We start from the raw sequence: 26,604 nt of genomic DNA on the forward strand, positions 1-26,604 counted from the left end.
TTAGATATTGATATTAAACAAATTCTTTGTGGGAATAAAAATTGTGCCAGTGTTTTTTTTGTTTTCACGCTTTCTCTGGTCACCCATATAAACTTGCAGAAATTCACACATATGGAAAGTAACCATAAAGGTCTCAAAATGCCTGCAAAAGAACCCTCGTGCACTTCACAATTTGACAATGGGAAAGCCCTAAAACCAAGTGAGTCATTATAGTTGGTGGATTTGAGTGTAGACTTCGGGGTTGGGCCATAAATTTCTCTCCATTTCCTGTCAGAACTGTGTTTCGGTAATGCAGGACTATTGATTTTCCACAAGGTGGCAGTGCTTGTTAAGGCAAAGGCCAATGAAAAACTGGACTTATTTTAAGTGGGGTTTTTTTTGGCCGTTTCATCAAGTTCTCCAAATCCCCAGAGGATTTAAATCCAACTGTAAGAGGCCTTTTGAAACCTCTGTTGTCACAACGCTTCAGATTCGTAGACGTGGATGTGTGTGTGTGTTTATATTAGCAAATATGCAGGGAGTGCTAAATTAGACATATAATACATTAGCACTGGTGCTCTAATTAGAGTGCTGGGAAAATAAAGATATGAGCAGTCAAGCCTCATTAACTGCTTGTGGTGTATGCTCACACTGTGCTAATGTGCTGTATATAAGGGTCAGCAAAACACACTGCAAAGTTACAACATTTTTGCTGTCCCATTGCTATGTTGTCACTGCTCCCAGTGACACCTGTGAGAGTGAGTACAGTTTTGCCCAGGGCTATCATCCATCACCCACGCCTCCTCTACTCACTTAGTATTGACAATTACTGATTCACCATATTGACACTGTTTCTTTAACACTTTATGTACCTAGAAAGTTTTGTAAAGAACAATTATCGTCATATTTGACTCTGTAGAGATGCTGCAGTGCTGCACTGTATTGTTGGCTGCTGATTCTTTGTCTTCTGCGTGGATCGAGCCCTGTTTTACTGCATTACTCATTTCAATAGCGTCAAAATTCCCTCCAGTACTCAGGTGAACTGAAATCAATCAAGAGGCAATATACGCAAAGTTTAGGTTTAGATCCAATGCCTGATTTTAGATGCTGTATGACAGAGGTTTATCCTCCACATCTGCCAATTCAGAAAACAGTCATAACCAGAAAGATTACAAGATACTGTACCCTACTCAAATAGAAGGCACGTGCTGGGAAAGATCTGGGTTTGGGTTGAAATGATCACTCTTGTGAGGATTCCTGCGGGTCTAGGATAGGGTCACCATCTAGAATTGACCAAAATAGAATAAGGAACTGCGATTAATAATGAATACCAACATCAATAATTTAATATTGAATCCCAATTTACATTGAATGCTAATATTCAGCTCTCTTTTTCGGTTGCAACGCAGAAACAGCTCCACTGGCCCAGTAAATCCCATGCAGAGGCTGACGAGGTATTGCATCTTCTTCCATTTCGACAGTTACCATGGTGATGAGAGCCGTCATGGATGGGGATTCGTATCTCGGGTCAGGTGAGGTGAGTATAAACGATGACTAAGTGCATTAATAATATATGGACGGTAAATACGAAGGCGGTGTGTCTGAAAACAGACCAGAGTACAATTAATAGGATAAAATCAGCCTCTAGACAGAAACACAGCTGGGAATATGAGGTAAGTAAGTAAAGCAATTTAAGATGTGAAAACAGTGGTTTGTAGTGACTCCAGAGGCAACAGACGTGTAGGAAAAAGTGAGACCGTGGGTGCGGTTGGCAGTGGCAAATTAGCCGTTAAATACAGTCAGTTGATGCCATATGTTAATATGAAGTTGTGCAGGAGAGCTTTGCCAGTGCAGCTATGGGCTGCAATGATGAGATGCTGGTCATGTTCGTCCAGGTAAAACTAAAACCAGTGAGGGTACATGTAGGGTGGTATCCTCTGGTATCAAGGGACCAATCTGATCGGAGAATCATATTTAGCCTGCTCTTATTTCTCTTCGCTGTCGCTCTTCCTCCTCACCAGTAATTATTTAAGCAGCAACCATCATGTCTCAAGTCTTAATCACCACAAAGTTAACACAGGATGCCAGCTTCTGATGCACTGCACAGCCACTGCAGCTACATGCATAGATTGAAACACTAATATTCACAGCTGAAAAGACAAAACAGGTGGCAGTCTTTCTCTGGAATGAGGAAGATGGAAAAACAGCAGTGTCTCAGGAATAATTTCTCACATATTAAGGATGGTTTGGTCTGATTGGCAGACCTCTGTGACATCAAAGAGATAAACTTACGTTTCTGCAAATTGTTTGACTGGATAAGCCTCGTTATTCAATTTGCCTAGAAGCATAATCCACATAAGATTGTGTTAATCCAAAATGAGGATGTGTGTGTTCTAAAAATGTCAGATGAGCAGACAAAAGAACAGAGCTCAAAATGTGGGATTGTATGAGCAATATTTTAAATTTCCATTGCTGAGGATTAAGTCCTAATTTCAACTCCTTTCCAGCAACAGTGGTTGTGCTTACTATTAGTAACTAGTATTTCTATATGGTGGAAACACATCCTCAGTAGATATCATGTAAATTAAAAATTAACTGAACTCGAACCAAAATAAAGATCCACTGTGTAGGATTTAGTGTACACCCCACTGTGGCCACAAGTATGAATATGATATTTAATTTCTGTTCCTTAATACTACACACTAGACCTTTAATAGAATATGCTATTTTTGTAAATGACTTTATCTATTTTAAGGTGCAATATATAGGAATATTCATTAATTAAAAAAAATAATATATTTTTTTTAAACTACAGTTATCACAAGACTGTGAAGAAGCACCTGCTTCGACTTTACATTACGGTGCCATGATCCTCCAGTGCCTCCGTCCCAGGCCTGAAAAACCTCCTCCTCCCTGTGCACCAAGTTCTGGACCACTGGCTGCACAGCTAACTGAGCTAACTAGCCAACAGCAGCGAAAAGTTAGCAGCAATTAGTGGTTCCTCTGATTATTTGCCGCCCCCATTTGTTTGAACTCAACAGGTGGCCAATTCTTACATATTGCACCTTTAATGCCATTTTGAATTTAGTGATTATAAATAGTCATACAGTGCCCAGTCACTGAAGTTTCTACAATGACTCGTATTGTTGTTCAGCTACGCATCAACACTTGCAAACTAGACAGTAATATGTTCAAATCAATAAACCATTTCCCAATTTTAGTGATATATTTTACCAGTTCGGTCACATTTGAACAATCTCCAGCGGGTGAGATTCCTACAGTGAGTAGCACATTTGTCCCTGTGCTATAATGATTTGTGCTCAAAGTAGCTCAAGTTCAGAAAAGCTCACATGATCTTGAATTTGACTCATTTGCTGCCTGAGGGGACGTTTGATGGGAATGTAGGAAACAGCTGGTCACAATAAAACGGAAAAACAACAAACACATCAACAATCAGAAAGGAAATATTGTACTGCTGGCTCCATTAAGGTGGGTCACTGGAATACACTAGGTAACATTCAGAGATCAGATTTCTGAATGTTTTCTGCATTAGTCTCCTTATAAACAAAACAAAGCCAGTTTTGTGATAGCAGTAGCAATCTATTTCTGATAGTTGCCCTGTTTACCCTCCAGAGGGCATTTAAAGTTTCTGACAGGCAGACAGACATCGCAACAGGCAGCCAAGATCTGCTGAAATCTGTTGACAGGCGGACGCTTGTGAAGAGGTGCCAGGTTATCCTGAGGGGGACAGCTCCACCCCTGTTGTATCCCAACACTGTAGTCTATTTACTTTTGTTTTAGTACAGTGAGGAGAGTGGAGACCGTGAGGAGTCCATGAGGGCAAGTAAAACATTAAGAAATGTACTTTATACTTCTACTCCACTACATTCTGGAGGCAAATATTGTGCTTTTTACTCCGTTACATTTATTTGATAACTAGTAATTTGTTACGTTGCAGATTACACGCAGCACTGGAGCAAGTCATTTATATGAACCATTCTTGGATTTTAAAAAACACTGATTCAAGTGATTCAGCAGTGAATATCTGATCCAATGATCAGCTGCCCCGTAGTATACAGTATAACCCAACATATAGATATATGCATTATTGACTTTTACCTGCACTTTTGATACTTACTTTCATTTATTGACATATGATCACTTTTAATACTTAAGTACATTTAATATCTTAATATTCTGTATTTCCTTATACACAGTTGTAAGGAGTTGAAGTGTTGACTTACTCAGCATGTTATCGTATATTATCAATAACATTTATATGTAACACTTCATTCTGCTTACAATGACATAATAGAGTGTTATAAACAATTCATTACATGTTTATACACTGATTTCAAATGCTAAATATGGGTACATTGAATAAAGTCTGACCTATTCATCCCTGGACTAAATGTGGCTTGACCATTGGGTCTTTTGTGCGCACTAAGTCAAAAAATGGCGTTCTGATTCGAATTTCCATTTCCATTTTCAAACTGCGCCACATTGCGCCGAGTCGTGCCTGAGATGGACCATCTCTCCGCAGTGAGACCAGAACGCGCCCGGCACGTCTCCGAATGGGTTTCGTTGGCGTCTCGATGACCCCCCCTTCGCCCCCTCAAACAAGTGTGTGTTGTGCCACGAAACTCATGTCTGTGCAGGAGGACATTTTTAAAAGTCTGTGTGTGCTCAGCTCTTAGTACTTCTGTGGCCTCCTTACTGTATCTCTGTGAATTGCAGGTTCATCTCAGTTCCGTGTCCCCATTTGTCCTCTCAGACGTCGGCTTTATTCTACTGTTTCGTCACGTTCCCTCTCAGCTGTAGGCTGTAGGAGTTCTGTTAAGCTGCTGCCGATGAAAACCCAACGTTTCCTGATTTTGCTGCTTCATAATAAGAGTTTTCGAATAACAAAATAACGCCGGGCTTTTATTGTGAAGAATTCATATGAAATGAAATTTATTCACCGTTTTACAGTAGCTCCTTTGACCACGAGTCACAGCCATGGATCAGCCCGCTGCTTTTACATGTAAACGTCGTCAACTCAAGACAAGCGCGTCATTTGTTAAAGACACACCTTTATGCGGGTAGCCCCGTTGTAATGGAGATGCAAATGCCTTCTGCTCTGGACTGACACGCCGAGTCAAAACGAGTCGAGCCAAGCCATCACACGTGTATCGAAAGGGCCATTCGAGGTGCTGGTAGGCAGATTTTGTTACCTTATTTGACCACAGCCAGGCTAGCGGTTTCGCTCTGTTTCCAGTCTTTATGCTAAGCTAAGATAACCTGCAACTGACTGTACATTCATATTAAGCGTGAAGACTTGACATTGGTTTTACTTTTATTATCAACTCTCTGCAAGAGCGAAAATACGCATTTTTCCCAAAATGTCAAAGTATTTCTTTAAAACGGGAATTTACTGTTTGTCAGCCATTTGAGCGATAATTCCACTGATAATCTTATGAGAACTGATGAGGAGGACATCTTTATAGACTGTCCTGTTTGCGGGTGACGGGCGGGCTGAATGTGGCCTTCAGGTGTATGATGGGCAGCTGCTGAATTTTGGGGGAAAAAAGCTTGTGTTTAAAGCTGAAGAAGAAGGAGAAGGAGGTGACGCAGGAGCCTCCATGACGCTTCTCTCGATCTTCTTCTTCTTCTTCTTCTTCCCTCCTCCTCCAATTATCCGTCCTAAATTCTCGTTCATCCAATCATTTCGTTTTCGCAGCGCTGCGCCCTCCAATCACCATCTGTCGTCCAGGCAGTAACACTTATACATATCTGCTGTAATTAGACAATCATTTCCACATGTGGATCAAACTCCTTCAACCACTCAACCCCTACCTCACCCTCCTATCCGCCCACTGTCTCCGTTTTCCTCCCTCTGTTTTTCTTATTTCCCCGTCTCACACTCTACTACCCTCCGCGTGCCCCTTTTTCACTTTTGCTCTCCCCCCACGTCTCCCCCGTCTCTTTCTGATTGAATTACCATAAGTGCAGGTCTTGGCCAAAATATGCCAGCTTGTTCTGATTAAAACTGTCCTTGTTATACCAGAGACTTTCCAAATGGCTGTGAGCAGTTTCTGTGTTTGGGGGTTGGCTCAGGAGGAGGAGGAGGAGGAGGATTGGGGGGGGGATGGAGGGGTGCACACGCAGTTTGTGTTGAAAAGAAAAATGCTGCCAGACAACATCGGACGGCGAAAGATAAAGAGTGGAAGCCCGAGAACAAGATGGGGACAGAGTGGACGGAGATGGAGAGACGGCGTGGTGAGGCGGGGAGGGCGCAGAGACGGAATGAGACAGTAATGGTAGTTGACAGAGTTGGGTTCACAACAGGTTCATGGTGACATCATGGTTGAATTTTGGGGAACATTTATATAGGAAAAACTATTCACTGCTCATTGGATGCACATGTACGCCCCCAACCTACTTTTCCTTTCCCCGTCCTCTTTCTGTACTTCGCCATGAACACTGATCATCGCCACCAAAAATGCACATTTTCTTTGCCGCATTAAAATAACTGTTTTGGCCTCAGCTTAGCGAATATGCACATCTCCGTGCACACATATGGTTTACCCATATTTCGCCCGTGTTTAATAAAAAAGCTCCCTCAACTCTCAGGTTGTTAAACTTTATAACCCCAAACTGACAACTGCTACCCAGAGTGTCACTCTTTTCCCTCCTTCTCTTCCCCCTCGTCCTCCTTTTTCTCCCATTTTTTTTTTAATGCCTGCGAGTCTAGCCAACCCTCACCACTGGTACAGTATGTTCTTTGTGTTCATGTTTAGCTGTTTGAGGGACAGAAAAGACATAAAGGAGCCGTGGGACCCGAAACGTGTTTATGGTGTATGTGTGGGTGTGATTATATTTGTGTCAGCTCTTTTTCTTGCTTGAAGAAAATTAACAGCAGGGAGTTGTGGTGTATTAAAGGTTCTTTGTGTCTTGTGCATGTGTATTTTTTTGGGGGGTTTTTTTTGGTGCCAGTGTTTATTGGTTTGTGGGCATTTGCCAGCCGTAATATGAGAGTAAGTCTGCTTCGCGTTTTTGCATGTATGCTTGTATGTTTGTGTGTGTGCCCAGGCGAGCTTGTCATGCATGCCTGTCATCCTCTGCATGCCGCTCTGTGCACCACAGAGCTTCACATGACATCAATCTGAGAGCAGTGGGATAGTGATCTCATTACCAACAGCCTGTTGCTGATTAAAACCTGCCGTCTGCACCCTCCTCCTTCACCCTTTCTTTTCTTCTCCGCTCTCTCTCCGACTTCCTTGTCCTTCGCTCGACTCTCCCCCTCCTCTCCTGCTTCTTCCACCCCTCTACTCCAGAGTCGCACCATTCTGCGGTTTCTCCGCTGCTAGCTGCCAAAAAGGGCCCCTTTTCGAGCTCTGCAGAAAGTTATAAGCTCCCCTCGTTTTTCCTTTTTGGTTTTTATTCCTTCGTTTCTTTGTTCTGTCCTCTCTTCTGTGCATCTTTCGGCCGTCTTTATCAGATGCCTCCAGTAGTTACCGACCTGCAGGCCTCATCGAAACCCTTCTCATGTTTCTAATCTTCTCTCTGAGTCAATCTGCTTTGACACTCATCGATACAGAACAAGAAAAAGGGTGAGGGTGAGGATGGGGGATGGGGGTGGGGGCAGAAAATGTCTGTGAATGTGTCTGAGAGTGTGCGTCTGTGTGTGTGTATCACCATGTGGACGCATGTGCTTATTAGCGCCTCACAGATTTACAGTCAGAAATACACAAATGCCTCTTTCACACTCAGCCAGACGTTATACACTCCCCTGCTCTTTGCGCATTTCACTGACACAGAAACACAAACAGGACTAACCTTTCACCTTGCTCCTCGCCAACACTGCTGAGAAGTGTGGCACTAACCCAGATGGTCGGAGAGTGGGACTGTGATTGGACGCTCGCAACCCCGTTCCAAGTCAGAAGTCACTCAGCAGAAAATGACATCAAACACTGTGCTTATTTTAACATACATGGTCATTTTGTTATAGTAACCATTCAGTGGTGTGTGTTTCTGTCAAAGATGCCCCTGACACAAAAATAAAGGTGCAGAGGGAGGCAACAACAGAAAAAAAACAATCTCTGTCTTTTATTTGTACATTAACGGAATCCATTCCAGAGATTTCTTTTGTTCCTTTGTTCTACTATTGAAAACACACATATCATATTACTTCACAGAGCTATTTACTTATTCATTTATCCAGTCCTGCCTCGCCATGTGGCTTATATCAATTGTTTGCATGTTATGTATGAAAGGAAAGCATGAAGAGGTCTTCACACATAGTGATATGACATTAATGTGTTGCAACATTTGTATGTTTTAACATAACCAATTGGGGTTTGGTGGTGCATTGCTTCACTCCAGTGTCTTTATGCAAAGGCCCACCATTTTGTGTCAAAAAAGAAGGATTTTGCCTTTGGTGGCGGATTTAGTGAAATCCTTCAGAAGAACAGACATTTAACAGTTCTTTTGGGAGTTAAGTGCAGATGTATTTTTCAAGAGAACTCATCTGGTTAGTATAACGATAAATAATAAAGGCCTCTGTACAGTCTGGTTCCATTTGATTGGATGTATGAATATGGATATCTAACGTTTTTTGGCATTTTTATAAAGGTTCCTTTCAATTTCAATTTTTTCTAGTTTTGTTTCCAGGTCACTGTTTATTTATTTAGTTAGGTTGTTACAGTTTTAGGGGGTTATTTTAGGAGTGTATATAAACATATTTTTTTAGGAGACATGGTTGATAAAAACATAACATTTAACTATTTTCATATGTTTATGAAAATCATGTTGAGGACTGGTACAGTTATTTTATGTTTTACAACCTGTCAACCCTGAGAATTTAAAATAAATGACTCTTGTCTCAGCTTTTATTTTGGTGGGTGACCTGTACTGACTGCTGCTGTCATGGATCGGCCTGTAGTGGGCTGACTCCGCTACTGAGGCCAGTCAGTCAGACAGTAGCAGACAGTTTTATCTCTGACATGAAGAGGCAGGTAGCTCTGCCCCTCAGGGGCCGGCTGGCCAGGTTTGATCTCATCACGGATCAAATGTATCTCCATCAAATGCTTCCTTACCAGAAAACCGCTGGGTTGATTTGCTTAGGAAAATCCTGTAGGAGGAGAAGAGTCCGCTTGAACTGATTTAAAGGTGCGGAAACTGCCAGGAGAATGGCCCTTTGTACTTCTCAGGCTGCATGGGAAAAGATGGAAAACAGCTCATGCTAGTTTGCATTTTGGAGATTTAATAAAGTCATCTAACGTATATACCAGGCTCTGGATGATTTTCAGAGAAGATATCCAGATTTGTAGATCTGTAGATGAAATATTTTGCACAGTCTGTTTATGTGTAGCACTTTGAATTGGTTGTACATTTAAAGGGGCACTATGTCGTTTTGGAGAAGAAATTTAAACTTAGAATATATACTGAATATATACTTAATATACTGAATATTAATATGGTAATATTACAAACTAAGACATTTTTAACTTTACCATAACTGAATAAACAAGCTGTTCTCAGAGAAAAGTATGGTCCCCAGAAAGCAAAACAGTATGAAATTGTCTTTTAAGGTCAGTTTGTTTATTCAGTCAATTCAGTAATGAAAATAGTTTTAGTTTGTTTATGCATAAAAAAAAAAACAGTCAATAAAGATCTTTCTCCTCTGATTGAAATTTCTTCCCAAAACTACATACTGCACCTTTAATAGTTGCAGTACGCAATACTATCACCAAGGTCAAGATTATCATTATTAAATGGTACGTTTATAGTTATTTAAACTTCATTTAATAGGTGAACTACACATAATTCATTAACCATTTACAGTGTTATCAACATCAGTTGCAACGATATGGCTAACAATAGTTTAACACATGGTTTATAAAGCATGTCATTGTTTGTTAACACTGAAATAACTATTAACTCAAGTTTGATTAACCATACATTTACCATTCATGAATTATGGTTGTAAAGTGTCACCGAAAACCAGTTTAATTTTGATGATTGTTTACAAGATTCTTTTCTTTTCACAATTTTATTTACATTTTAAAGACATAGCAGAGTATTGACGCTGCATTTCCAGTTTTTAACTCGCTCGTTTTATTATCCTGCATCATAAGGGTGTATTTTTCCCTCATTAGGGATATGTAGTCACAATAAAGCACTGAGTGGTCCTTGATTGGCCTCGGGCCCCTGAACTCCCACTTTGGCTGGCCACACTCCCAAAGTCGAGGCATTGTAAACACGGAGCGAAAGCCGAGGGCTGATACTGATATCCCCAAAGGTGTGCAGCCCTTCTGCAGCATGTGTGTTTGTGTATGTCTGTGAGTTAATGACTGTTTCATTAGTGTGCGTACATGCATGTATGCACCGCTCTCACCTCTCAGTGTGTGAGCGGCAGAAGCCTATCTTTGGATGGTGAACAGCGGAGGAACAAATTTAGAAATGCAAAACAAACACTCGCAGAGTTGAGAACCCAACAAAAGAACGCTGACTGACAGTCCACTGTGGAAGGACTGGAGGTAAAGAGAGAGAGAGGGAGAGAGTCTGAGACAAAGAAACAGAGAGAGAGAGAGAGAGAAGGGGGAAAGAGAAGGGGGTGGGCAGCAAGATGAAACCTAAGCTTTCTGGACCCTGTTTTCCCTTCCTTCGGGCATTCTGTGGCTGGTAAAAAATGTGCTGTATATTTGAAGTGTTGGATCACGTGACAAAGGCAGGGTTTGTGAATCAAAGTACACAATGATTTCAGGAGGAAAGAGAGGGAGGGAGAGAGAGAAAGAGAGAGTGAGAGAGGGTGTGTGTTAGTGAGAGAGAGAGAGAGAGAGAGAGAGAGAGAGACGGGAAAAGGAGAGTTAGGCGGAATGCAACAGGCTGAGCTCCACCGTCGCTACGAGAGGGACTTCTGACTGACAAACACAACTACTACGCTCCTTCTCAGCTGCCACTGACTTACCCCCACTGACCAGCAGATTGTGTGCCGAGCTCACAACTTTCCAGGTCTGTTAAGTTTGCGTTTCAAACCCATCTTTAAGATCTTCTTTTTCCTTACAACTCAAGTGTGTTGGCGGTGTGTGAGAAAAAGAGGACAGACAGAGGACATGTCAGAGCATGAGTGAGAGATGTGTGTGTGTGTGTGTGTGTGTGTGTGTGTGTGTGTGTGTGTGTGTGTGTGTGTGTGTGTGTTTCTCTTGTCTCTCTCTTCCCTTTCTCTCTCTCGGTTTCTCCGTGTGTGTGTGTGAGTGTGTTTCTGGGACAACATGTGCGGAGAGGTTGAGTTTCCTGAGGACAGCTTTAATTGAGAACAGAGATTTTCAAGAGAGGGAGAAAGAACAACAGAAACAGCTAAGGAGGGGAATGAAAGCTGATCAGCACTTGCATGTGGTCCCGGGCCGCTCCATGTGAGGAGACGAACGAGGAGAGACGTGTGTGTTTCCCCATTAATGGATGCACATCCGTGTGTTTTTTCTTAACTTTATGAACTCTGATTCACACTTGCTGAATAATCAGAACAGAAAATAAAAGGGGAATGTTTTTGTGTTAAAAAATGGATGTTAGAAATCCCCTTATTTTTTTTATAGAATGACGTAAATGGGAGACGAAGTTGCCATACAAAACAAAGTGTACTATTTTCTCCTGTTGCACACATCTGTCCCGTGCTACAGGTGAGTTCAGGAACCATCTCAGGCCCATTTTCCAGCAGCAGACGAAGTAGCTGCTCAGGCCTGCAGGCACTCAGCCAACAGACCGGCTTGTCAGTCTTGATGGATTACTCCATCAACATCACAAATGGCTGAGTAGATCTGGTCTACCTGAGTATGTACACACTCAGTCACTCATCCCCCCCCCCCTCTCCCCTGAAGGTTATGTAAACAGGGTTTCCATCCACACAATTACATAAGCGGGATGGAAACACTGAAATAAGCTAGTCCGGATATCACAAGACGGTCTGCAGTGTGTCTGATCGCTGCTGCTTTGCATTGTGTTTGCGTGTGTGTGTGTGTGTGTGTGTGTGAGAGAGAGAGAGAGAGAGAGAGAGAGAGACAGTGAGTATGTATATGTGTGTGAATAAACTTTCTGACCCGCTTGTATTGAAACACAGTCTGTGAATCATTTCAAATAGCATCCTCTGTACGACGCGCTCTATAAATACGGACGTATCGCCTGATTGATGATCGTGATTTAGATGCTAAGTGCTTCCTCACAGCTGATCGAGCTGTCTGTCCACTAACACCACACTGCTGACCGGCCTCACCATGCCTCTCTATGATATGCACTCCAATGCAAGGAGCTATTCTGGCAAACTCTTGACAAATCTATCACAGATTAATTTTCCTTAATGTCTGGAGGAATGCTCATCAGCACATCCAGCCTATAAGCAGCACTTAATCAGCTGGGTGTAAGCATATATATTAGAGATCACATTCTGGAGAACAGTGACAGACACACTTAATATAACTCCTCTTATGTTCTTCGTCTTTGTCTTCTTCTTCTTCTTCTGCTACTGAGAGAGCTCTGTCACTCTGATCCCAGGTCAGATGTTTTCAGGTTTTAAACTCTAACTTTTTGTTCATCTGTTTTTGGTTAACTCCTGTTTCTTTGTTGTCTCTTTGTTTTCATCATTTGGGGGAAAAAAAAAACATTCACCAGGTTGGATGTGTTGGATGTAACTACTTTTAACTGCATTGCAATCTCATCTTTGTTCTCTACACTTTTCAAGAATGGCAGCCCCTCAGGCTGAGGAGGCTGTCTGGCTCCTCTCCCTCTTTCTCTCCGTCTCACTGACTTCTTTCTTCTTTATTTCCTCAATATGAAAAAAAAAGCCTCCATCTTCTTTGCTGGTCTGTGTCAGCTGAGTTTGATTTTGCACAGGGTTGTTCTCATCGCTCTCTCCCTACATATAAATGGAAACTTCAAACTTCCAAAACAAAGACGCGAGCGTTTGCTACTTTTTTTTCGAGCGAGGGAAAGACACAACTGTTTTCTTGTTCTGCAGAATTACATATTGTCCACAGAGTTATTTTGAGAGATTTTGGTGAGAGCCACGGACTGGCTGTGGTTCGACTTGACGTGCCCAATTGGCTTCAGAGATTTTGGAAGTCGCTTATAGCATTCATTATTGCTTTCACTGCACTTTCTCACAATTTAAGGCTGAATGTGTCTCAATGCATCCGGAGAGTTTCTCGGTGTGTTTAATCATGGCCCGGGGCTGCTCTTCGGTACAGACTACACATCCCTTTAAACACACTTCTAATCCTCCAGCAGGGCACAGATTTTTGAGTGTGTTTGAGACACAGGCTGTGGGGGGTTTCAGGCAGTCTTCAGGCTCACTTTTCACTTTAATACAAAATGAAAAGCTGCCTACCAAATAGCTCAATTAGGCCTGACCCATGGCCTGGCCGCTTAGCCCGGAGCGACAAGGGGCTGACCTCAGCTCCGACCTGGAGACCCTCGGTGGCCCACAGGGCTGGCTCCACATAATGACAACATTGTGTGTTTTATGAAACATTACTATCCTCAACATCATCCCCATTAGCAGTGCTAACACAGAACTCACACTTTGTTATTCCATGTATGTCGGACAGTTTAATTTTGCACTCAAGAGAAAGGCCATAAATTAGTCAAGAGACACTTTGTGGTGGCGAAGTTGGAGACTGATCATGGTGGCTTTGTTGCAGGTGTAGATTATTTGATGTTTGCTGTAACTCTTTTATGTACTTAAACTTGTTGATCGCAGTAGTTATTGACCCAGGGAAGCTATTGCCAGGGTAACAACTAACTTAAAGGGCCTCTGTAGAGCTTCTGTGTTGAGCTGGAAGCCCAACAAGTGGTTAGTTTATGTTAGCAGACTCCATTTCTAAACTAACGTTAGCCATTGAAACTCTTTGTCAGCGGAGCAGAGAGGCACGGAGTCGAGGCACCGGAGAACGTCCATGAAGTCACATCCTTTGGACTTTTGCAGAAAGTCAGACCCAAGTCCTTCACAAAGAAATCCACAGTCTAGCAGCATTAAACAACTGAAACAAATCATCCAAATTGTCACAGAGATCTCCTTTAACAATAATTGTATTGATTTAAATTTAGGGCTGCAACAAACAGTTACTATCATTTCTTTAATGATCTTTATGTTTTCTACGTTCATTAATTAAATGTCAGTTACTTTTTTCCCAGAGCTTGATCACAAATCACATTGCCTCAGTGGACAATCTGTTCAGTGTACAACATCCTCTGTCCTTAGACCCCAATTTAAGAAAAAGAAAAAATTCCCATAGTAATAAAGAAAAAACATTGTAACAAGGAAATTAAAATGTAAATGTGAAAGCTCAGTCTGAGCCATAGAGGAGGGATCCCTCTCCCAGACGGACAAACTTGTGTGTATAGAACAGAAAAAACTCAATCTCAGAGTACTCAGACAACAGTGACAAAATACAATGATACAAGCATCAAGTAGATTATAAAATGTACGTGAAGAGTGTGAATCCTGCAGGATGACGGAGCAGGCAAATCTTTTGCCAAGCTGCAATTTGGTGATCCGAGACACATGGCCTCCCCTCCACCAAGGTGACAGGAAGAGGACAGGCCACACAAGATAATTAGCAAACAATATCAGCATTAATACAGATTTTTTTTTCAAAGAAAACCGGTTTACTTTTAGCTGGATTTGTAAGATTCCTCAGTCATGCACACTGAAGTGTTTGAGCATTTTTTAGTTAAAAATGGTGAAAGATTAATGAGTCACCTGCTACACTTGTGTGTTTTTGTTCAACAAACTAGACAAGTTAGATGTAATAAAACAATAAGACATTGAACATGAGCATGTATGTAATTCATGGAAAACCAAACCTCCTATTCTCTGAGTTTGTAGTTTTACAAGAATATTGAATCTGTCTTTATAGAAACATGCTGTTTGAGTAAAACGTGCAGCTTTTTTATGTAGTTATATTGACTCTAAATAATGTTTTTTGTTAATAATTCCACTGGTCACCTACCTGAAAGTTACATCATTCAGGATACAGTACTCATTCCAAGCATATGCAATGTAACTGAGTGGTTGTGTGAACGATTCAACGCGATGGTGAAATAAAAAGATAAAAAAATCAGTGTGATAACACCCAAAATAACTCGGGACATTGATGTGTTACTCATTCGCCGTTTGGTGATATCAGGCTGGGAACATTCCTTTGGTAGATTTAGTGTCATATTAAAACAAACTAAACTAAAACTGTTTTGATGGACGTATCATGGATTGACTGAGTTGTTACTTGGAGTGAATTTAAGGGATTAGTCTAACTTGTTTGGAAATGATTGGCTTATATGATCGTCCAGCTCTTGGCAAGAAAGAAAAAAATGACTTTTTTCCAAAATGTGGAACTATGTCCTTCAGGTTGACATATCACGGTGGCCAAATGGATTATCAATTTTGCCGTCCTGCTTCAATGTATTTTTATTTTTTTGGGCCTCTCTTAACTAATTGAGAGGGGTCAGATCCAGCTTGCTAGAAATCTTTTTAATAGCCTGAATGTCTGGCGATCAGCACCAACAACAACACTTGGAAAACAGATTGTTTTCCAGACCTTATATATACATCTGAGCGTACATTATTGACATAATGGATCGCATAAATTGAAAATATGTGTTTGCACAGACAGAAACATTTAGTGGTTATAAGATAGATGTCTGACACGGATAGTTTATGGCTCAGCAATATTTGTACTCCTCAAAAACATTTTTACATGTCAGTTTGACATGAAATATAGTACGGTCATTTGTTGGAAAATCTAATTAAGTTATTTGTGGGTGTTGGTGCCTATGTTTTTCCTCCTCTGCAATGGTATCTGTGTGTCACTATATGCATTTACTCCTCAGTGTGTTTCAGAGCAGCTCGTCCCAGGGCTGCTTTCTCCCAGAATAAGACAGATTTGATTGTGGTTTTATGGTTTGCTTCTAATTGTCCTCGCTGAAGTCATGTTCTTTCTTGCATTTGGCTGTTTTCGGGGGAGTTTTTAGGCTTCATATCCACTCAGAGTCTCCCTTTGAGTTTACTCTATGTACAGAAACTCTGTGGTTTTAAAAGCGGAGATCATATTCAAGTTTGTCCTCTTGATTTCCCTCCGACGATAACACACTGTCTCCATGGACACACGCGAAAGCTAAACAAAACCATTAACTCGATTCCGTTGTGCAAGTCAGAAGTGGCTGAAAAGATTGACATTCGCTCAGTATTACACTGACAATAACAGATTTCAGAAGAAAAGGGAGAGAACAGCAGATAAGAAAAGCTAATATCCACAAAAGAACCTCTAGAGATAACAAACAAAACCAACAAGCTCAACAAGAGGAAGCCTATTTTTCAGCTGAGTCACATGGTTTGAAAACAGTTTTTAAACAGAAAGATGACTAAATAGTTGGAACGAGACGAAACACACTTTTCTTTTTTTACTTTGGAGTGTTGAGTGAAGGAGCAGACTTTTTGGTTCATTCGGTCTGTTCTCAGTCCAAAAGATCCAAATGTGTTTATTATCTGTTTTTTATTCAGACTTTCAGATGAGTGCTCGCACTCTCTCTGGGGTGAACACGCAATCGGGTAATCCACCTGAAAAACCAGCACTGAGGACTAATCAAGCACATGATTAAAGAGATAAAGGACATCATTGTGTGGTTGGAGCATTTATACCCTCTGGTTGCAGTTTGGAGTCACTTAATTGACACTGTTTCCAGGAAAATATGAACATCTGAACTGTTTTTAAGGCTGTTGCTCATTTCTTCCTGAAACTTTCTGAAACTGAAATCCTAAAACCTGCCAATGTGCTTGTACCCTGAGACAAGTTGAAAATTCCCCACTGTTCACATGGTGCTTTGCCATGAAAATAATGTTGACAGTACAGTCCAAAAAAGTGTAGGAAATAGGGAGGTTTTTATGTCATTTTTCCTGTAGTCCAGATGGCAGGATGGCAGACATGCAAGAACCGGATTTGTGTCCATCTTGGACCACTGGGCCACAGTGACAACAAGCATTTCTCATTCCCAGGTTATCAAATGCTGTTTTCCTTTGTCTCGTCTCACACAAGGTTTAGCTTTAGTATCTGCATGAAACACAACAGGCTTTCATCCAACTGCAGTTTAAACCCATCTGTGGCAATATTAAATTCTCAGAGCAGGTCCGGTGCCGTAGCATAAGGGCTCTAGCACACCAAGCCGAGGGTCGGCAGTCAGCCATATTCAAGGCCATCGTTGAAAATGTGTAGTTTTTTACAGTGTGCCCTGAACCATTGGCACTAGTGGGCTCTGGGCAGCTCTTGTTGGCTGACTGAGCATGTTGAATTGTTGGCTGGATGGCTCGGTATGAGAAATCACTCTGATTGACTGTTCAGTCGTGTGAATCAGTGCTGAATTTTTCGCCCCCGACTCTTCACCAGTTCCATTTCCTATTTTTTATCAGACATATTCTTGACCAGGAACTGCTACATTACTGACAGTGGTGTGAAAGACACCACTTTATCGTAACAATAGTTTGTGTATCCACAGTCCTGAGTCTTCAGGTTTCCCTTTTTGAATGAGGAAACAGTCTACCACTGCCGCAGAACATACCAGTTCTCTGGACATCAGCTGCAGTCTTTGCAGTGTGTTCTTCATCCCCACCAGTCCTTTGATTTCAGTTTGGTGTGTCCGGCCTCTCAAGAATGACAAGGTCCACACATGAAGGAGGTCAGGCCAGATGGATTAGTCAAAGTCAGTACTTACCACTTCTCAGGTGTGTGTGAAACCAAAAGTCAGCGTTGACTCATTTTAACTCACTTACATGACATACTTGACTTACATCACTTATATAATGACAAAAAGGGCAACTCACACCTAAAAATTGCAACTCATGCAGCCCATTCCAAATAAATCAATCCTAATTCATCCCATCTATAAAACACTAGTTCCTTCAAAAGAGGAGATCACTGCTAAATGTCAGTAATAATGAGATGCCAATGTGGCATTGATGGGGGATTTTATGCGTGAGACAGAAAAGAGTGTGACTAAGAGACTGTTCAGAGTAAGACTGGATCAGATGATGCCAGTAAAAATAAAGAGGGATAAACTCTAAATCAGAGTGGGACTGTTTAAAGAATCCTGGAAAATGAAATATTTAACTCTTCTTTTACTCCAAAGCAAAGAAGAGATGCACGACGACACATGTTAAAGTTCTGATGGACGCCATGCAAGAGTATGTGGGCAGTGCAACTGTTTTTGTTGCTGCCATTGTGAAGCTTTTGAATTGAATTTAACGCCAAGTAGTTTAAAGGGCCAGTTCTAAATGGCATGTATCTTTTTCATTAACATATGCATCCTTGTCAAGCTGCATTTTCTGAACACTCTAACTGTGGCTGTTTTCCGTTGATTCGCTGAGAATGAAAGACACATAGACTTCCTATTATCACCGCACATTTCGCAGCCCCTAAAAGTGGACTCATTATACCATAAAACTGAAGATTAACTGTAATTCTCCCATCATCTATTTCCTTAAAAATGCTGCACCAGACCATCTCCAGACCAACAAGACATTTGTTTTATAACGTGCCATAAAAAAAACAACTAAAAATGGAACCAAAATTCTCAAAACACGAAAGATTGATGCAGCTCTTACAAAACTGTTTACTGCCATAATGTTATGGAAACGTTTCATTTTGCATTATACATCAGCACATAGAACAGTCATTAATTTGAGTTCTGGTTGGGACAGCAACTTTTTTCTGCATTTGAGGCTTATGAGTCTTAAAATGATGGTTGGGTGTTTTTGTGTGGATGGGGAGGCCTCTGTAGGAGTAAAGTTAAGAATCCCTTCTGACAGAAAAGCCACATTTCAGCCCAAAACCCTCAGTTTCTGGAATGACTTTCCAAGAAAGAAAGATGGTCCTTCAGCTCAGTGCTGTCTGCAGTTCTACCATGGTTTAAAGACATGCAATGATTCGGCAAGTTAGTTCATTCATGTATGAAGAAGCGATGGCGGTTTTTACATGCAGACAATGATGATTGTCAGTTCATCAGTCATATTTATTTTTCTGTAACTCCATGTTGATGCAATGAAGCACAGTGAGGCTGCAGATTGTTAAAAACAGTGGCTGAAAAAAAAAAGGCTGTGCAAATACTTGACCAATCAGAAGTGTTCAGCACCACAAGCCCCACCCCCAAAGTTCCTGTACTTATGGGTACTACTTCTACCAGAGCAGGGAGTTTTGGGGGGTTAAAAAGGGGTTCCTAGTCCCTGGGGAAGGCTCCTGCCGTGGAACCAATCAGAGAAACAGATGTCATTAAGCTGTATGCACAAACTGGAAGCAAGAATGTCTGATCAACACGTGGCATTTATGAGTTACAAACAAATCATTATTTTGTGCACGTTCGGTTGAGTCAGTTCGACTCCGGGCCAGATGTTGGCTCTGACAGTGTTGTTGTTTGCTGACCAAGAAAGTAATGAAACAGAAGAGATCTTTCCTTTTTTTGCATTTCAGTATGAACAGAGATCTTCATGAAAACAGCCTTGGGGAATTTCCCAAGTACTGCTTACATGCAGAACGGAAACGGTGGCAGTGTCACCTTTCACAAATGATTGCCGGCCACAAATTGCGAGTCCTCCAGAGCTATCACATGCTCACGCAGGAGCTTCAAGTGTGCTGTTGGTTTTCATTATTCTGCATGTTGCCTCCTGAACTGCGGGTCTGGACACAGGTTGTTGTCACATGTAAATAAAAACTAAAGTTAACCAGTTTAGTGTGGACGGACTCTTAGTAATGACATTCTGTGTGTGTGTGTGTGTGTGTGTGTGTGTGTGTGTGTGTGTGTGTGTGTGTGTGTTTGTGTGTGTGTGCGTGCATGCGTGCGTGTGTGTGTGTGCATGCGTGTGTGTAGTTTCATAACTGTAACCTCAAGCTGATTTGAGATGGAAAAACCATAAAGTTCAGTCACATTTACACCCAGGATAACCAGCTCCAGATGATGCTCCTAATAAGCACTTAAAACATGTTATTCCAAAAATTGTTTTTGTCATTTCAACCGTTTACAGCTGGACCATGTTTACAGCTGTTGCAACAATGCGACTGAACGCAATGACGCAGCTCCCCAAAAGTGAAGTTTGATGGAAGTTTTGTGAAAACAAGTAAAGCTGACGAAACGTAGCAGCGTGTTGGAAAAGACAACGAGACGGAAAGCCCCATCGCTTCTACACCAAAGCTGTTTTTTATCGTCATCGTCTGGGAAAAAGGAGCATCATTTGTGTGTTTTATGTGTGTGTGTGTGTGTAAGAGAGTGTGTGTGTGTGTCTGTGTGTCAGCGGGACCAGGACCAGGTGACCCAGTCTGACCTGACCCAGCCAGGTCTCATAAAAGCAGCATTGAGGCCTGGAGGCCCAGAGACACAGCGCTGCTTTTGTTGCCCAACCCTAGGTGTATTCCCCCTGGAGGGAGGGTGAAGGAGGGCAAGGGGGGTGTTACTCATTAGAGAGAAAGAAACCATTCCTTGGCTTGGCCGCACATTATTTCATAGTTTATTAGTGGAAATAAAACTGTTTCTTTATTTTTATGCATGTTTTCTGCAACCACTCGGCCCGCTTTTTTTTTTATTCTTCCCTCCATCCCTCCTCACATGCTGCTTTACCACAGTCCGTTCTTTCTCTTATTAATCCAGTCTCCAGTATGGCTCTAATTAATAGGACTCTGTTCACTTCTTACACATGGTCTGCCAGATGCTTGAGACTCCCTCCCTCTCTTTCCCTCTGTATCCCTCTATCTTTTTCCAGCTTTTTTTTCCAGCTTTCAACACTTTATTTTTTTCGCTCCATCCCAATCCTTTTATACATCTGGCTTTCATACTAGTGATTTCAGTCTCTGAATTTTGATTGGATAAAGAGTCGACTTGAAGGGCTCAAAAGCTGCATCTGTGGAAGGATCCTCTGTCCTGTATTTACTCCGTCATTCTTCAAGGTCAATTGCAGCTTTCAATGGTGCTTCAGCATGTGTGAACGCACTGTGTTTCCCACTGATTACTTGCCCATGAACATGATTAAAGTCACAGAACATCTGTGTACGTTCACGTCTGCGGCCTGCGTGTCCGTGCTTGCATGTTTCCATGCTCTGCTTTTACAGAGGCATGTGTATGTATATGTTTTGCAACAAAAAAAGAAAAAAAAGAGTGTCCATTCCACACCGTGTATGTAATTGCTTATTATAATCACTACACACTTTGTCCAACCTGTGTTTGACATTCTTTGATGGTCGAACACAAAAGTTCTTTGTGGAAATAGTTGCAGGGACTCTCCCTAGCTGGCCCTCGGCTCGCAGTGAAGAAAAACCGCAGCGGAGCCAAGCAGTTACAGAAAAAATGTCAATATGGGAAATATGACTTTAAAAACAACACTCACCGCGCTGACTTTGTGGCTTCCAGTGTGAATCTGTACTATGTACTGTATGAGCGTGTGTGTGGGAAGAAATGGCTGCTGTAATAACAAAAGGCTGTTGGAGAGTTTTACTCTAATAATAGCAGCACAAACGTCCGATGATTGGTCTAATAGTTTGTCCTGCCCGTTTATATCAATGAACGTGCAATAACTATGAGAAACAGCCCTCGATAAAATATAACGCAGTGAAACAGCACCGCAGACTACAGGGGCATCAGCAGCATTAACATTGACATTATCACTTTCATGAAGGTCAGGTTTGTCGCAGGACTGACATCAGTTTCAACAAAGGGGTCAATACATTTTGTTTAAAGTCTAAAATGTCCCATCACATGTGCATTATTAAATTGCACATGTGTAAGAATACCCAGAAAAGATGAAGCACCCAACAAAAGAATATTTGTTCTGATTTTTACTGTTAATTTTAGTACCACCATGTGCTTAACAGGGTTTGTCCACCCACATAAAAAGCAAACAGACAAACATACTTTCTAAGGATCTGCAGAGATTAAATCTGGAGCACACTGTTATGGTTAGATTTTGTCTTTAAATCAAAGTGGAATGGAGCCATCCAAACACTTTGGATATGTTTGTCCAGGTTTTAAGATGTTGAGCTAGTGCAATAGAGGTGAATGGCTGCACGTACTATTTAATTAGAACTACTTTCTGCTGAAGAAATAGTCCCTATGCAAACTGCTCGCTGTGGGTTATTGAGAGTAACTGGGACACTGTTTTTGGAAAGATGTGTTGCTGTTGAATTTTTTATGTGATTTTGAGTATCATCTCCATTTTCAGAAAATAACGATGTCCTATCTTCAACAAATCATGATCCGTGTTGATAGATACCAAAAGACCAAAAGAGATCATTTAAGCGAATCGAACCTTGAAGATGAAAGCTGTGAAATGTATTCTTGCGTGACCGTGTGCTCTGCCCTCATGTTTAGAGCAGTTTCCTAACAGGCACGAGGCTAACTTTTGCAGTAACATTGAAATAAATGGTAAATCTTTAGATAAAAGTTATTTCATTGTTAATAAACATTGAAATGCTTTAATTATTTTAATGTTTATTTACAGATTCTGAAGGTTTATTAACATTGGATGCAGCCTACTTAATAAACAATTGATTTCGAAATGGTTTATAAAACATTTAATCGTTTAATGATTTTAAAAAACCCTATGAACTTAAGTTTAATGGAAACTATTAATGTACCATGCATTAATGATTATGAAGTGTTGTAGCTGTATTGGACAGGATCTTCTGTGTGTAACAGAAGCTATATTGTGTTGGGAGGGTTACTTTAAAAACATATTCCAATACAGTAACTTAAAATGTAATCAGTAACTCAATCAAGTAAAAAACAAATATCAATAAGATGACTTTTTATTTAATCTATGGTTATTCAATTACACTCTTCACCAGAGCGATTTTGTGTGAAACACTGTTTTTATGTGTGCAGTATATCATTCTTTATTTTAAGATATCTTGTTACAAACCTTCTTTTTTCTTCAATGTATCTATAATCTAATGACCTCTTTTCTCCTGTAACTTTACCGGAATACAATCCTTTTTTTTGGTATCCGACGTGATCCATGTATTCCAATACTCCCTAAGCCTCTATATATATTGTTTGTATAGTGTACCTGTATATGTGAACCTAAGTCATGTCTGTTTTTCAAAAACAGATGTGGACATGTGGAACATATTTTTTCTTGGAATCACTCGTATTTGTGCTGATTCTGTGTTTTCGTCTTAGTGGGACATTTGTAAATTCATAATTCTCTTGCTCTGCCTCTCACCCACCCCGGGTGTTTGATTCCCATGCCGAAGCAGGCCCAAAACAACAAGACATTCTTTGGCTGGCCTGTATTTACCACAGCTCCACCACAGAGAGTTAAGCTCCACCCACTCATGAAATCACTGAAGGGGATGAGAGAGTCATAGAGAAACAAGAGAGGAGGGCTGCCCTCATTTAACTTACCGACAGGGTCACAGAGTCCTCAGAGACAGAGAGGGAAGGTGACCATCACAAACTTTCAGAAAACTTCAGCCGCAGCAGAGGGTTGGTGGTGCGGGGCGCAGGGAGAGTGGGTAGGTTGTGCGTGTCTGTTGTCGTTAAGGGTTAATTGTACCCATGTTGTGGCTGGCCGTTCTCAGGCAGGCTGGCAGAGGGAACAGAGAGACCCTTTATAATACAGTCCTGCTGATTGAAATCATATGGCATTGCCTGAAATCATTGCACTACTTTGAAGACAGACACAAAGCAGGAGGAAAGTGTCGTGCACCCTTTTGCTTTTCAACATTCTCGTTTTTTTCTTCTTGGCTTTTATTCTTTGGCTGGATTTTGCGTTATTTTAGGTATTGTTTTGGTTACAGGTTGTTTGGTTGATTTTAATATCTGACCCCGTCATCCTGCTCTTCTTTCCTTTTCTGCAGAGTCTGGACCTGGTCAGGTTTTGGTCACGTGGTTCCTGGTTTCTCCTCAGTTCGTCCTCCTCCTCAGCATCCCTCTCACCTCCCTGCAGAAGAGCCAGCAGCCGAGAGGGGCTGAATGGCACCAGCCCATTCAAACTCATCATAGGCCCCTGACGAAAGACAACGCAGGCTGAGGAAACGACAAAAACAATCAGAGAGAAGTCACCGGAGTACCCAGCAGCACTTTTCACGATGGCAACCAACAGGGAGCACCAGCTGCGTCACATGACCGGATTCCCCCGCACTATGTACCCGTTCCCCTTCAACTCCATGCGGAGCCACTCCCCCTTTGACCTGCTGGCCAGTAGCCACCTCTTTGGCCGGTTTGGGGCAGACCTTCCTAAAGAGATGGCTGCGTTGTGTGAGTAATCAAAAATATTTATTATGCGTTTACTTTACTAACATTACAGAATAATCTCATCATACACAACTACAAATACATGTCCAGACTAATTCAGACTCCAGAAATAAGTGTGTTAGAAAATGGTTTACATAAAATCATTAGGGATCCAACTGGCCCATGGGTCAGTCGGCAGGCAAGAAATCCAAATCCCACGCCCTCGCTCATGACAAGATAATGTGCCAAATGTCTGTGTCCTGACCAGTGGAGAATTTTAGAAAAGTCCTCAGGGCCAATTTAGGCTTATAATCAAACTTTAAATCATGCACTGAAGAGAAGAGAAGAGAAGAGAAGAGAAGAGAAGAGAAGAGAAGAGGGAGGGAAGAAGAGAGAGAAAAGAGAGAAAAGAGAAGTGAAGTGAAGTGAAGAGAAGAGAAGAGAAGAGAAGAAGAGAGAAAAGAGAACTGAAGAGAAACAAGGAGAAGAGAAGAAGAGTTGATTTGAGTTGAGTTGACTTGAGTTGACTTGAGTTGAGTTTGCGGTAAGCCAGGCTGGAAAAAACAGGCTATAACAAGATCCTGTGTGTAATTTGCTGCTTTCCATAGAAAATTATTCAAATCATCATCAGTACAGATAGAAGCTGAAAAGGAAGATTAGACTTTTGGCAGATGAAAGAGTTTCTTATTTGTTTCAACAGTTTGTTGGGATGGAGACCATTTTGGGTCACAGGGGGCGCTGTTGCACTTCACATTGACATAGAGGACAGAGCAGCTGACCTAGAACCTGGAGGGAGTTCATACAGAGACTGGCAAAGAGTGAAGACTTTATTTGCTCTAATATACAATAAACAACAATCTTTATGCAATCTTTATTCTCTTCATAGTTTTAATGATGTTACTCAGACATTACAGGGTTTCAGCACTATTTGATTAAATCTGCATTCAAATAAGGACGACTATAACTCTGTCCCTTGCAAGTTCCCTGTAATGCTGGTGATTTTTAGAGTTTAAGAGTCAACCTGAGAGCATAAAACAACAGATTTTGTTGGTGTAAATAAAAATTATTTGCCTGTCACTTCTTCTCCAATCTCCGACACTATACACCACACATTGGACATCAGTTTTAAAAAAGAAGAGAAAACGAATAATAAACTTCAACAAAGGCAGAATTTTGTGGTATTGTTTTTAGCATTTTCTCTTTTGTCAATAGATAATTTTCACCTTTATAATATTTTTTTTTACTTTTGCAGATTCAAGACCAATAGATGCAGGTACCCAAAGCTCAAACTCATTCATGTGTTTATATGAATGCTGCCATCCTTCTGTTAATCAAGTCATCTACATTTGGCTGCTGTATGTCTGATGAAGCCCCACAATGGGTGTGTTTGCTTCTACGCCTATGTGGCTACACCGGTCCAATGAAATAATCGCAATACATCATACATACATCCCACGTCTTTTGAAGATTTATTTTAGTCCTCTCTCTCTCTCTCTCTCTCTCTCTCTCTCTCAAAACATACATTTCTCAGTAATTGTCAAAGTCGCCCAAGTGCAGAATTGTGCTGAGATGAAACAAAATGTCTGAAAATGTTTCAGAATTGGCAAACATAAATGACAGACCATTGCCATTTATGTCTCTTGGACCATGTGTTGAAAAGTCATATGTTTTTCCTCTGCAGCCGTGTTGGTTTGGACCCATAATGCCACTGACCTCTCAGCGTCGTAACATGTCCCATAATACCCTTTTAACTAAACTCTGATCCTGTGACATGTTTTCTGCATTGAAACACAACCTCACATGAAGACAACGAAATGTCTTAATCAAACATTATCTGAGGTGGTACATTTTAGACGAGACATTTTTTAACACCTTATTTATTACATGTTGAACAGTTTTTATAAACTCAAATCATCGTGAATTTATGACAGAAGCGTATAAAAAAAACATGACATTGACATATCTCTCTGAGACAGTTACACCTTGTGCTGTGTTGACCAATATTCTGTAGACTGCAGTGTTCAAATCAAACCCTTAAGGCAGAGACATGTTTGTCAGGTATCACTGATCCTGTGAGACTGAAATCAGGTGTGGAAATACCTGCTCAACACTGCTTTCAATCAGTGTGTGTATGTGTGTGTGTGTGTGTGTGTGTGCGTGTGTGTGTGCTATTGTGTCATTGTGTGCACACAGATAATGTGTTCAGTGAGCAGCTGCTATCTGTTTATCTCCAGTCGTTTTCTGGAGACAATGACCAGGCTCGTAGCACCCAGACTCAGTCATTACATCTTTGACATGCTGCCTCTGGGCCTTTTATACATATACAGACAGAGGCAGAGAGATATGAGGGGCCGCATCATGTCAGTCAGGATAGAAGACAATAAGGGT

The 26,604-nt window shown here is 41.2% G+C and overlaps 1 protein-coding gene across 3 annotated transcripts in view; it reads left to right on the top strand.

Moving 5' to 3' along the window:
- The first annotated feature begins 4,961 nt into the window (after positions 1-4,961).
- Positions 4,962-26,604, top strand: part of LOC115583205 (retinoic acid receptor gamma-A-like) — a 46,857-nt gene continuing 25,214 nt past the window's right edge. For 2 of the 3 annotated variants that reach the window (XM_030419761.1, XM_030419764.1), the window contains exons 1-3: positions 4,962-5,174; positions 23,841-24,240; positions 25,469-25,489. In XM_030419761.1, the coding sequence (XP_030275621.1) occupies positions 24,072-24,240; positions 25,469-25,489 (190 nt within the window). In that variant the 5' untranslated portion in view covers positions 4,962-5,174; positions 23,841-24,071. The remainder of the gene's footprint in view (positions 5,175-23,840; positions 24,241-25,468; positions 25,490-26,604) is intronic. The other variant, XM_030419762.1, reaches the window with a different exon arrangement.

This window comes from Sparus aurata, chromosome 6, assembly GCF_900880675.1.
Source record: "Sparus aurata chromosome 6, fSpaAur1.1, whole genome shotgun sequence".
Lineage (NCBI taxonomy): Eukaryota > Metazoa > Chordata > Actinopteri > Spariformes > Sparidae > Sparus > Sparus aurata.